The sequence below is a fragment of the Callorhinus ursinus genome, unplaced genomic scaffold (assembly GCF_003265705.2).
Source record: "Callorhinus ursinus isolate GAN/ISIS: 27379988/994484 unplaced genomic scaffold, GSC_fseal_2.0 scaffold80, whole genome shotgun sequence".
In the NCBI taxonomy this organism is placed as follows: domain Eukaryota; kingdom Metazoa; phylum Chordata; class Mammalia; order Carnivora; family Otariidae; genus Callorhinus; species Callorhinus ursinus.
The window spans coordinates 744,513-756,989 of record NW_027397142.1 but is presented as its reverse complement, the minus strand read 5'-3'; the positions used below and the strand labels follow the sequence as shown (position 1 = coordinate 756,989).

The 12,477-nt window shown below is 48.7% G+C and overlaps 1 protein-coding gene across 10 annotated transcripts in view; it reads left to right on the top strand.

Moving 5' to 3' along the window:
* PRKAG2 (protein kinase AMP-activated non-catalytic subunit gamma 2) overlaps positions 1 to 12,477 on the top strand; it is a 255,248-nt gene that overhangs the window by 199,372 nt on the left and 43,399 nt on the right. For 9 of the 10 annotated variants that reach the window (XM_025862118.2, XM_025862116.2, XM_073887555.1 and 6 more), the window contains one exon: positions 10 to 79. The exons of the other annotated variant lie outside the window; for it this stretch is intronic. In XM_025862118.2, the coding sequence (XP_025717903.1) occupies positions 10 to 79 (70 nt within the window). The remainder of the gene's footprint in view (positions 1 to 9; positions 80 to 12,477) is intronic. 10 annotated transcript variants of the gene reach the window in all.

The window sequence follows — 12,477 nt, the reverse complement described above, 5'->3', positions numbered from 1 at the left end:
CCTCCTCAGGCGGCGCTGGCGGCGGCCCCGGGACCCGCGGAAGCCGGCATGCTGGAGAAATTCGAGTTGGAAGAAGAAGGTGAGTGCCCCCCGCCGGAACGCGCTCCGTGTCGTCGCCGAGGGGCCGGGCGCGGGGACCGCCGGGGTTCACGCCCCGGAGGCCGTGCGGCCCCCGGCTGCCTGGCGAGCACGGCCGGGGATGCAGACGCCGAGCCGGCACAAGGGACGTCTGCAGTGGCCCGCGGGTGCCGTTCGCGGGCTGGAATCCCAGCCGGGTTCGGGAGGGGAGCCGCGCAAGCCGGCCATCCGCACCGACACCGATGGGCGGCCCTTTTGTCCTTAACAGCCGAACTCGAAGGCGAGCAAGGTGTCATGCAGCATAATTGTTGTAATGCCTCGGTACACGTAGAGGTAACCCCCAAATTCTGTTGATGGCCCTTACCTTTAAATAACACCGACTGGTTCCCTTATCTGTGTTTCCGAAAATACCGCCAGCAGGGTGTGTCTGCTGGTTAATAGGGAAAGTTGAATAGGAACACCAGAAGCGGCTTAGTGCGTTGGTTTGGAGTTCAGGTGACCCTGTCACTCCCATCATTTCTGTCGCCTCTTCTCTCACTCGGCTTCTCCTTTTCCTGCCCTGTTTTCTTCTTACTTGCCTGGATCTTGTCTAGAAGCTGTTAAAATGTGAAGGGGCGAGTTTGCTCTCTAGCAAAATTAATATTTTAAAACGGAATAGATGAGAGTTCACCTGGATCTTATTTTGAAACTGTTAAAACTGGAAGGGGATAAGCTTGTTTTTTGGCAAAATTCACATTTGAAATGGAATATGATGAGCTCAAAGTCGAAAAAGAACTTCGTACAAGATGTTTGACAATTTGAGGCATTTGTTTTAAAAGAACCCCACACTGCCTGGCGTACTTGCGTTATTTACTTGGTGACTTGTCTTTTTGCTGAGAGTATTGACGGAATAAAGCTCCTGGAACAAAGAATGTGCCATGTGGATGCTGTGCCCTGTGCCAACTTTACTTTAATACTTGTGTTCATTTACAGTCAGGCGATCACTTAAATAAGCATTACACAGCCAACGATGAGAATGTTAACCAGAGAGTATTAGGCCAGTACCTACATTTATTTTATGTTTTGCATTCCCTGCAGCATTTCACAAATATGTTAGCTGGAAGATAATGCATGCGTGGTAATTATCGTTAAAAGTCTGTATCCGTATTTATTATTAACCAGCAGTTACACGATACATTTCAGAATTTTACTGGGACTTAATTTGCATTTTATCCTACTGAAAAGTAATCCAGTATCTTAAATCGAAGCCACCCCATTACTCATCAGTTCCGTGTGGCAGGTCAAATTTTGACCACTGTCCACAGGGCAATATGGTGTGTCTCCCTTTCAACTGACACTTTGAATGTCTAGACCATGGGGGTTTTCTTTGCCCCTGAGATCAGTAACGATGAGAGTCTATTGCATTTAAACCTTTTGCAGATTCACGTGGGGGCAAGAGGAAAGTGGAGAGCAGATGTGTTAGCAAGGTGCCCACGGTTATGGTTAAGAACACAGTCCCAGCTTCACGTCTTAGCTCCGTTTCTTATTCAGCTTTGTGACTTTGGACAAGTTACTGAACTCTTCTGTGCCTTACTTTCCCTTTTTATAAAATGGATCTAATGCTGGGGTGTGTTGAGGATTAAATGAGATAATTTGTGCAGTGGTAATACAGTGTAGACCCATAGTAAGTGCTCTGGCAATTATTTTTTAAGTGCCATTAACCACTTTACTGAATTCATGGACTTTTTAAGGCTTTTATTAATGAATCTTAAAATAGAGATTGTTCTCAACATGGATTTGATGGGGGGACGGTTTCTTACTTGAGATTTATTGATTTAATTATGTTGCTTTTCTCAAAGCCGATACACGAGCCTTGTTTCTTTTCATTATTTCTGTCAACATAATGAATGCGAAGTATTAAACCTAAGCATCTAAGAAAGGGGATTTCCTGTTTTCTCCCATCTATTTTTATCTATATTGCTGTCATTTAAAGCATACTGAATCCCACAAATAACCCTGTCAAACTTTTCTAGATTTTTAAGGAGGCAGAATGTTAAGCACTCGCTTGGAAGCCGTTAGCAGAGCTGGAAGAAGAAATAGTGTTGGCGTGGTTGTCTAAAATGCTGCTTTGTTTCTTTTGAACTTTATATTGCTTATTCATCCATGGTATGGAAAAACTGAATATCAAGCAGAATCTTACATTTATTTGGGGATGTGGGAGGGGTCCTAACAGTTTAAGCCATTACACCTTTAAATATTCTGTGAACTGATGTGCTAGCAGCCTACAGAATAGATAGCTATTGAATAGATCCTCATTAAATCTTTAAATTTCCTTCTTACCCAGTTAATGTCGTAACGTATGTATGCCTTGTGCTCTGAACACATTGCTTAGATGGAGATATATTTGCTATACACAGAAACACATGATGACTAATATTTTTGTTATCAAGTATTTTTCTATTTCCTAATAAATTATAATTGATACTATATTTCTTAGAAACGGGGGCACTGGTGAAGTCAGAGTCATCTCTTAAAACGTCATTTGCTTCTGGGAAGGAGGAAAAAGCTATACCACGATCCACCATGCCTGGTCAGGGTCATCTTCTGCCTGGGTTCTGACACCAGTGGCCTGCCCACTTTCTGCTGCCAACCCTTCTCCCTATTACACTCTGACGGAGGGACCACTCCTTTACGGGAAAATCTTTACCACTGTCTCCCGTCTATATATAGGATAAGTGCGTGCTTCTCTTCATCTGCAGCCTCACTGCCTCCTCCCGGCCATACACACCAGTGATCAGAGAGTGTTCTGTGCCAGAAATCACCAGAGATCTTTTTAAGAGGCAGATACTAATTCTGGGGGTCTGGGGGGGGAGGTGAGGGGGGACCTGAGAGTCTGGATTTCTGCCAGGCTTCCCGATGCTGCTGCTTCATAGACCCCTCTGTGAAGAACAAGGCTCTAGAACAGGCCTCGGCAAACTTCTGCAAAGGGCCAGATGGTCTCTGTCTCTGTCACGACTCCCCAGCTCGCCCGTGCAGCAGCTAGGCAGAAAGCCGTGGAAGACCAAACTCAATCCAACAGGCTACACTCCAGTGAAACTTTATTTAAAAAGCAGGCCGGTGGGGCGCCTGGGTGGCTCAGTCGGTTAAGCGTCTGCCTTCGGCTCAGGTCATGATCCCGGGATCCTAGGATTGAGCCGCACATCCGGCTCCCTGCTCAGCAGGGAGCCTGCTTCTCCCTCTGCCTGCCGTTCCCCCTGCTTGTGCTTCCTTTCTTTCTCTCTCCGTCAAATAAATTTAAAAAATCTTTTAAATAAATAAGTAAATTAAATACAAAGCAGGCCGGATTTGGCTCCCAGGTGTAGTTGGCCAGACCCCTGCTCTGTGTACCTCTCGTGGTCTCTGTGCGTTGGATGTCCCATCGTACTGCAGGCAAGACCTCCTCTTCCTCTGTCTCCATCCTGCCAGTCTCACTGGTGCATCACCGCTCTGCCCAGATCTTGCCCCCTCTTTGAGGCCGTCCCCCTAAATCCCTTCTGTGCCCCTTTCACAATCCGTCTTGCTGTTCCCCGTGCCTGAGATGGCTGGTGCATCGTAGGTGCTCAGCAGTGTTGGGACTCCTAGTGAGGACAGCATCTCTGTAAACGTTACTTTATGGGAGTGTCGGGAGGCCTCCATGGTTCCGCGTATGCAAAGTGATGAGAACAGTGCCTCACCCATAGCATTCACTGGATGTGTTTGCTTTTCCAATTTTTTTATTCACATGTCAATCATATTTAGATTTGTTTTTATCAAGATTAATTGTCTTGGACTTATTTGATGGCGGGACCAAGCACAAGTACTTCGTAGGGACCTAAACGCAACCCAGGAATGCTTTCCGAAGTAGATAAGTGCCAGCCGTTCACTCGTGCCTAGTAAATCTGTAATATTGGCACCGCTTCAAGACTTTAAGAGCCCCTCGGAGCTATGTGTGTTATCTCCCGGCTTTCCTCTTGTCCCTTCAGCTCTCACGGACTCTTCCCTGAGTTCAGGCTTTCAGGAGCTTGCTGTGGTGTCCCGTCCCACTTAGCTGGCTCTCCTGCCGGCTTCTCGCCTCCAAGCTCGCCGTCTGACTCCTCCCTGACCCCAGGCCGCTCTTGCTGTCCTCCTTCACCCTCACAGCATTTTCCAAAGCGTTACCTTTTCAGAACTCACCTCCAACTCATTTTTCTAGCAAGGCTGGTCAGCCGAGCCTACACGGATCAAAAGTAAGAAACAGGGGCTGCCTTTTTTAGGAGGGAAGGCGTTATTTTTCAGTCAAGAGTCTCAGAGTTTTAGGCCCCGTTTGGTAATGAAGTAGCTGCATCCTCAGATAAAATCCAGAGTCTCTTGGGGCTTTGCCGGCTTGTTTTGTTGCTGTTGCTGTTGTGAGTTTTCTGTCTAAAACAAGGCCTGGCACTTAGTGAACTTGAACTTTTCCTTCTAATTCAAAAATAGGGCCTAAAGCAACCACCAGCCACCCTATAAAGAGAACCAAAATTTTGTGCCCACTCAAACTCATTCATTCTGAGCTGGGGAGCAAAGTGAGCAAAGCTCGGTTCTTGTCAGGGGACAGAAGATCTTAGATGTTACAGTGGTTTGTGGCTCTCCAAAGGGCCACAGCACATGAACAGATACACAGAGTATCTGTGGTATTAAAGTTTCATGGGGGAGGGACAGATAAGAGGGAAAATGTATAAGAAGTTTCAGAGGGGGATTGGACGGTGAAAAAGTTTGAGAAACACTGCTCTGACTTCAGGGAGAATTGTCTGTGTTTTTGTGGTAACAGCAGAGCACCCCCGCACCCCCTTTATCACCAGCCCTAGGGCCGCCGCTCGGTGAGGCTCAGCTGGGTCCACTTCGTCGGCGCTGTCTGCTGATGTGAGGAGTGCTGACCTCTGGTGGTAGAGAGGCCCCTGTGACAGGCTTGTCCTCACCCCTCTGCCGCTCCTCCGTAATGATAAGATTATTATAGATTGTTGGAAGGCTCTGATAATCTATCATCCAAACTCTGTGCTTCCCTACTGAGTTTACATACTCACCTTAGACAAGAGATTCTCTCTTAATTATAAAAGTAGTTACACTTTTATGAAACACTTACAATTAAAATTTTTCTTCTCCAGCTGACCCCGTACTTAAAAACTTGCCATGTTTAATAGATTTTAAGGTACACGTTTTCATATCTCTGAAGTCAGGCTGTAGCTTGATATTCGACGGTATCTCAGATTTGATGAGATAGAGTCGTCGTCTTGTAGACTGGGAAGGTGTTGTTTCCTGAAATGGAAAGATCTTGCCCACTTGAAATAAAGAGGAGAGTGCGGAAGACTGGAGGCACTGGAAGGAGGGGCCTGTCTCCAGGCTTCACGGGTAACTGGAAAGTCACCAGGAGCTGAGACAGCATTCTGCATGCACCTCTCCATGACGGATGGATCTCCATGACCTCCCCTCTCAAGACTGACTTTGCCTGCTCCTGGGTGGCACTCAGCTTCGACCCCACCAGCGCGCGGGCCACAGTCCAGACCTGCGATTCACATGGGGGTGCGGTGGCCAGGGATGGGCCCATCCTACAGTTCTGTGTGGGCCGCGGAGTCCCTGAAAGATACTGTACGGCATCTCTGCGACTTTAAGTTTCACCTGTAGCTTTTAAAGCGGGGGATCTTGATACTACAGAGCATTTGGAGTTTACTTGAAAGAAGTGGAAGATTTTTTATATCCCTTTTTTGTGGTTCTCAGAACCAGCATGTATGGAGCATATCGAGTACTGTGTTCACATTTATCAAACCCACAGAAAAGCCTTGAGAGGTAAACATTTTTATCATCCCTGTTTTATAGAGGAAGAAATCAAGAAAGTAAAAGGAGAAATAAATGACCTTGGGGCCGTATCTAGGAAGGTGGAGAAGCCAGATTCAAACACAGTCCCGTGCTGTGAGCCAGTGTGCATAACCAGCACGAAATCATCTTGTATTCGGAAATCCGCTTTGTTTTCCCACCTCCTGTAATTTGCTGGCCTGCTTCCGCCTGAGCCCCCGAGGCGCTTGCCAGTGTCGGCGTTGTGCAGACTCCACTGGACACCTGTCACGCCTCTTCTTACTTTAAACCCTTGGTGACAGTCCGCAGGGACGGCCTCTGCCCATGCCCCCCCCCCCACAGCACCCTTGCAGGCCCCTCATATGCAGCCGGCGGGTGGTCATATCTCCTCAACGGTCTTTACTCTTTCTCGAGCGCTGGACATTGCTCATGGGCCTTCGTGTTCCACAGCCTTGCTTGCTGCTGTCACCTTACGGACCCTGGGGCCTATTGCCCAGTGTTGGAACCCCTGTGTTTAATCACCACGATGCTTCGTGACTGGCGATACCCAAGGAGACACCCCGGCCACATCTCTCCTGAACCCCCAGTTGTCTGCTCGACGCCTCTGCTGACCACGCGGTGGCCTCTGGGTTCTAGCCTCCTGCACCCCGTCCTCCCTGGTTTTACCCGGCCGAGTTGGGTGAGCGGCGGCCCGTCCGTCGAATTGTTGTTGTTGTGTTAACCGGCATGACGCTCTGGCTCGCTCCCCCTCCCACGTCCTGGTGATGAATCCATGTCACCATGGCCACCGTCACCTCTGCCAGTGCTCGAGGCCAGGCTGTGGGCGGGGCTGCTCCCAGCATCGTCTTGGCCCCCTCCAGTCAGGAGTACCCGCCACCCTTAGAGGTATTTTATCATGTCGCTCCTGTGCTTAAAAGCCTTCGGTGATTCGCCTCTGCCTTTGGGCTGGAGTCCACATTTCCTCACCTCTCTGCTGCCCCCCCACGCCCCCTCTGCACGTCCTTGGCCGCCCCCTCCCCGGGCTGGTCCTCCTCTCCCCTTGGCCACCTGCTGGTTTTCTTCAGATCTCAGCCCAAACGTCACTTCCCTGGGGAAGCCTTTCCCGAAGGCTCAGACGGCACTTGATGGTTCTCTCTTGATCCCTCAGGCTTGATAGGGGCTGCGAAGGAGAGAGGCAGTTACTCGCGTTTCTTGGTCACTGACTTGTAAGCTCTGTGAGGATGGGGACTGAAAACTTACCACTCGCCATGTTTCAAAGATCCTGTGATGAATGAGACTGCGTTTTCAGTACATACTTGTTCCATATTTGAACATACGTGTGTGTGTGTGTGTGCGCGCATATATGTTTTAAAGGTTTTAACTTTTACTCCGGCATGTAAGCTCAGTGTGCTTCAGGTCATTAGAGTTATTTCTTATAAAGAAAGAAGGCCTTTCTGTGAAAGACCGAGAGGAAATCCATCTGCCAAGTTAATGTGTGCCCCTCACAGACCAGTGACAGGTGGGGCGTGCAGGGAGGTTGAAGACTCGGGGTGCCACCCAGAGGTGCAGAGCCCCCCCCCGATATGGAGGCAGAGCTCTCGGCGGCAGAACGATGGCAGCAGTGGGTGGAAACAGGGTGGCTCGCTTACGTAACCTGGTAACTGAGGAAAACGTCTTTTGGGTCTTTCCTTTGTGCCTGGGATTGCAGTGGTACTGACGTCAGAGGAGAAGAAGCCTAGCTTATCCCTGACAATAAAAGGGTGGGGGCGTCAGTTCGGGGGAGGAAACTCATTTGGGGACCTTTTGGTTAAATTTTTGTCACTTTTTAATCTGTCCCACTCGAGCTATTTCCCCACTTGAGCTATATCCTGTGAATCTGAATTTATGGAACTGCCTGATTCATGGTGGTACGTTGGTCGTTTGTAACTAACGGTAAGCTGTTACCAGTGGTTTATAGATCATAAGCTACTTTTTTTAATGGAGTGTCTCATCATCCCAGTAAGATCTCGAGAAGGCACGCGTCCGCACTCTCACTTGCTTATTTACACCCTGGTTTGCTCTCGCTTTTCCCACGACTTTTCTAGCTTTGGAGCATGTGTATGGCGTGCCCCCACCCTGAGCTGTGTGTGTAATTAGCATCATAGTCACTAGGAGCACAGGTCAGAGCCAGCTTGGAGCCCCGTTCCTTCCACCTAATAGCTGTGGGACCCCAGGCAAGTTATTCCAAGCTTCAGCTTCATGTCTAACTGGGACATACTCGCAGCACTTAGCTAACAGGAGTCTGGGAGGATTAAGGAACATGAGGTAGCATTCACTACCATGCCTGCCGAGCAGGACAGTCTCCGCAGGTCGGGCCTGTGATAAAGTCCCGAGAAGGCCCGGAGAGGCAGGAATTTAAAGGTCGAAGTCACCATTAGCGCATCATGCGGTGACAATGGTTTATTCAGCCACAGTTTTAGTAGCTGCGCTGTCAGACTTCTCCCGGCATGAGTGCTGCGTGGGATGGGGTGTTGGAGTTGGTTTATCCCCATTCCTCAGTCACCCTGCAAGAAAGACAGTGTTATCCCCATTTTACAAATGAAGAAATGCAAGCTAAGGGCATGAAGTGGTTTGCCCGAGCTCACACAGAAGACGGTGGCAGTTCTAATCTAAGTTTGGTCTAGCCCTGCCCTCTTCTTCCTTCTACATTCCCTCCTGCCGGAACCCAGACTTCCTGGAGTTCCCACTGGAGAAGACCCGCCTGCTGCCTGCCGGGCCTGAGGGAAACCCCAGAAGCCTGGGAGCCTATAGAGGGATCTTCTGATAGGGCCTTATTCTGCAAATGATGTGCCATGTTGGAAGTCACCAGAGGGTCCGCTGCAGAAGGATCCACCATATTGCTAAACCCCAAAGATGTGCGCGCTTTCACAGACAGATGTCCAAGCGCTGGCAAACTGTAGTGAGTCATAGGGGTAGCGTTCTGTCTGAATCTCAGACTGCAGCATGCCGGTGTGGGACTCTGCTGATGCACAGACTTTAGTTCACCTGATGGAATTGACTGCATTGGGCTGCCATACTTGTGACTCAAGATGATTTGCTGAATATATTCATGTATCTCTTTTCCCTCCTAAAATCCTATTGAAATAGCAGCAATCAATGAAATGGAATACAAAACATAGTCTTGCTCAACAACACCAAAAGTTTACTTCTTGGAAGAGACCAAAAAAGTGGGCAAACCTCTGTCAAGTCTGTTCAGGAATATAGTGAGTGAAAATGCAAAGCTTCAGAAGTCAGGGGGGTTCTTAAAAATGCAAGGATTTAGGAAATAGCATTAAAAGAAACCTGAGTATACCAAACTGTATCGATAAATTTAGAACTCTTTTAAGTCACCATAAAAGAAATTTAAAATTAGTTGAATTGTACACTTTAAATAGGTGAACGGTATGGATGTGAATACTATCTCAACAAAGCTATTTAAAAAAAAAAAAAGTAATGAAAAGTCCTCAGCCTTCCTCTGCCTCTGCAAAAGAGGCCTGGTATCCAGCCCACCGATCGGTGCATTCTGTAAGGCCTTCAAGGAGCGGTTAACATGTAGGTTATTTACTTTATTTAGGGACATAGAAAAAATGGCAGCTTCCAGCTCATTCTGTGAAGCGAGCTCGACCCTGACATCCAAACCAGTTGATGGCACACATAGAAGAAAACAGATGACTTAACCTGGCCTTGAGAATATGGGCAGAGCCCCTGAGTACACATCAGCAGGAGGAGCCCTGAGCTGCACGGTGACCAAGCAAGGTGTTGTCCCGGAAATGTAAAAAGGCTACAGTTTATTAAGAAATCACCAAGGAATTAACATCCACCAGTTAAAGGAGAGGAGCCTCTGGTCATCTCAGTAGATACCAAAATAGCACTAGAGCAAGGTCAGCATATGTTCCTTTAACAAAATCCTTAATAAGCTAGAGGGAGAAGGAAACGTCTGTAAGTTGCTGGAAACATACTTGATAGAAGGTGCTGGTGGCCGCGAGGCAGTTCCTGGCATTGTCCCCGTCAGCGCGGCCCCATCCTGCCGGCGTGTCGGGTGCTCGGGGCTTGATCCTCACCCTGGCTTCAGCGGAGTAGTCTGTCTGTGTCCTGAGAACGAGGGAACATTGGCTGGGGTGCACGTTTCAGTCATGTGGCTCTCAGAATTCAACATGAAGCCATTTTAAAATGAACGGGAGTCACATGTAATTTCAAGGTCACGGCTCTGTGAGATCCCTCAGGCATTTATTACAGCCAGTTTCGAACTAGCTGGAGAGACCGTGTGCCTTTACCTACCCACACTTATTTCCTACTGAGTCTTTGCCCTTCCTGGAAGAGCCCATGCACTTCCCCCTTGGTGGGGACTCACCACTCACCACCCGTACGCACCAAACCAAATGCAAAGAGAATGGAGAGAAAAAAATCTAATGCATTTCCTTTATTTTGCTACCTCTTAACAAAAATAAGATCCTAGTTCTTGGAAAAGACCAATAAGGGGGTAAGCCTTATACCTGTAAAATGATATTTAAGCCTTGACTTTGTTAACATTTGTGTTTCTAAGCACTTCAGGAAAACTTACATGAGTCTGGGCTTTCCCATATACTTTAAGCTCCATGTTCCCCATTTTTGCTTATTTCTTGCTCAACTATTTTAAATGGTTTTCTAAAAAATAAAAGATAGCATATGTGTATAGTAAACTTGTCTTTCAAAATGTAGAATAAAGAATAAAAGATACATTTTTTAAAAAGTAACATTGATCTGGGGCGCCTGGGTGGCTCAGTCGTTAGGCGTCTGCCTTCGGCTCAGGTCATCATCCCAGGGTCCTGGGATCGAGCCCCGCATCGGGCTCCCTGCTCAGTGGGAAGCCTGCTTCTCCCTCTCCCTCTCCTTCTCCCCCTGCTTGTGTTCCCTCTCTTGCTGTGTCGCTCTTTGTCAAATAAATAAATAAAATCTTTAAAAACTTAAAAAAAATTAACATTGATCGTTTGTAGAATTATAATGAAATATCTATATATTAAGTTAAAATTATGGGGATTGGAAATAAGGAGTTGGGGCTTTTGGTTTCAGGGGGGTTTTAAGTGAAGTTTGGGGTGATTTGTGAATTTTGTTTTAAAATGCCATCATTGGGGCGCCTGGGTGGCTCAGTCGGTTGTGTCTGCCCTCAGCTCAGGTCATGATCTCGGGGTCCTGGGATGGAGCCCCAAATTAGGCTCCCTGCTCAGCGGGGAGTGTGCTTTCCCTTTCCTTCCTCCTCTCTCTCAACTCATGCTCCCTCTCTGTCTTTCTCTTTCTTCAAATAAATACAAATCTTTAAAAAAACAAATAAAGTGCCTTCATCCTGGGGCACCTGGGTGGCTCAGTCAATTAAGCATCCAGCTCTTGGTTTTGGTTCAGGTCATGATCTCAGGGTCATGAGATCGAGCCCCGCGTCAGGCTCTGTGCTCAGCAGCGCATCTGCTGGAGATTCTCTCCCTCTCCCTCTGCCTCTCCCGCTTGTGCTTGCTCTCTCTCTCTCTCGCTCTCTAAAATAAGCAAAGAAATGCCTTCATTCTTACACACTCAGCTCTTTGAGACGTGGTTTGGATCTGTTGCTCTGACCTGTGATGACTTGAAGAGCAGTGTCGAGTTGTAAAGGAAGGAGGTATGTGTGCGTGTGTCTGTGTGTGTGTGTGTGCGCGTGGCAGTCGGGTGTGTGTATGTGTGTGTTGCAGTTGGGGGTGTGTGTGTGTGTTGCAGTCGGGTGTGTGTGTGTGGCAGTCGGGGGTGTGTGTGTGTTGCAGTCGGGGGTGTGTGTGTGTGTGTGTTGCAGTCGGGGGTGTGTGTGTGTTGCAGTCGGGGGTGTGTGTGTGTGTTGCAGTCGGGGGTGTGTGTGTGTTGCATTCGGGTGTGTGTGTGTGTGTGTGTGTGTGTGTGTGTGTGTTGCAGTCGGGTGTGTGTGTGTGTGTGTGTGTTGCATCAGTGGCCAAGCAGAGCCTCTTCTCTGTGGTGGCTGGACAGTAGCTTGAAAAGCCGGCCCCCAAGGAGAGGCCACCGGTCCCTTTGAGGGCCCCACCCTTCCGTCCTGTAAGCCCCGAGGCCCCGCAGCTCTAAACTGTTAACCGACGGGCAGCCGGGGAGGACACCCAGGGCTGGTTGAGTGAGGACAGCACACCAACAGGAGCAGTCCCTCTCTCCTGTATGGGCTTGAGTGATGTCCTCCGATTGGGAATCCGTAGAGAGGTTTGGTGGGAACTGGCTGGGTTGGGTGCCCTTTCTGGTGCCTCTAGAAGCTACAGTCTACAAAGGAAGGCAGACCATAACTTTGGTACATGGCATACAACGACTCCAGGAGTGAATTACTCACAAAGCACTAACGGGAATGTCAAAACGAGCAGTTACTTCTGACTTGAGGTCCTCCGAGGAAGGTGTTCCGGGCCCTTGAACTCCCACCTGGAAGCTCTGTCAGTTTCCTGAGGCCCCCACCACAGACTGCCACAGACATGGCAGCTTCGGAGAGGGGAGCTTTATTCAGGGGCTGGCGGCGTGGGTCCCTCCGGCGGCTCCAGGGGGGTATCTGTGCCCTGCCTCACTCTCAGCTTCTGGCAGTTGCCTGCAGTCCTCAGCATCCCTGGGCCCAGG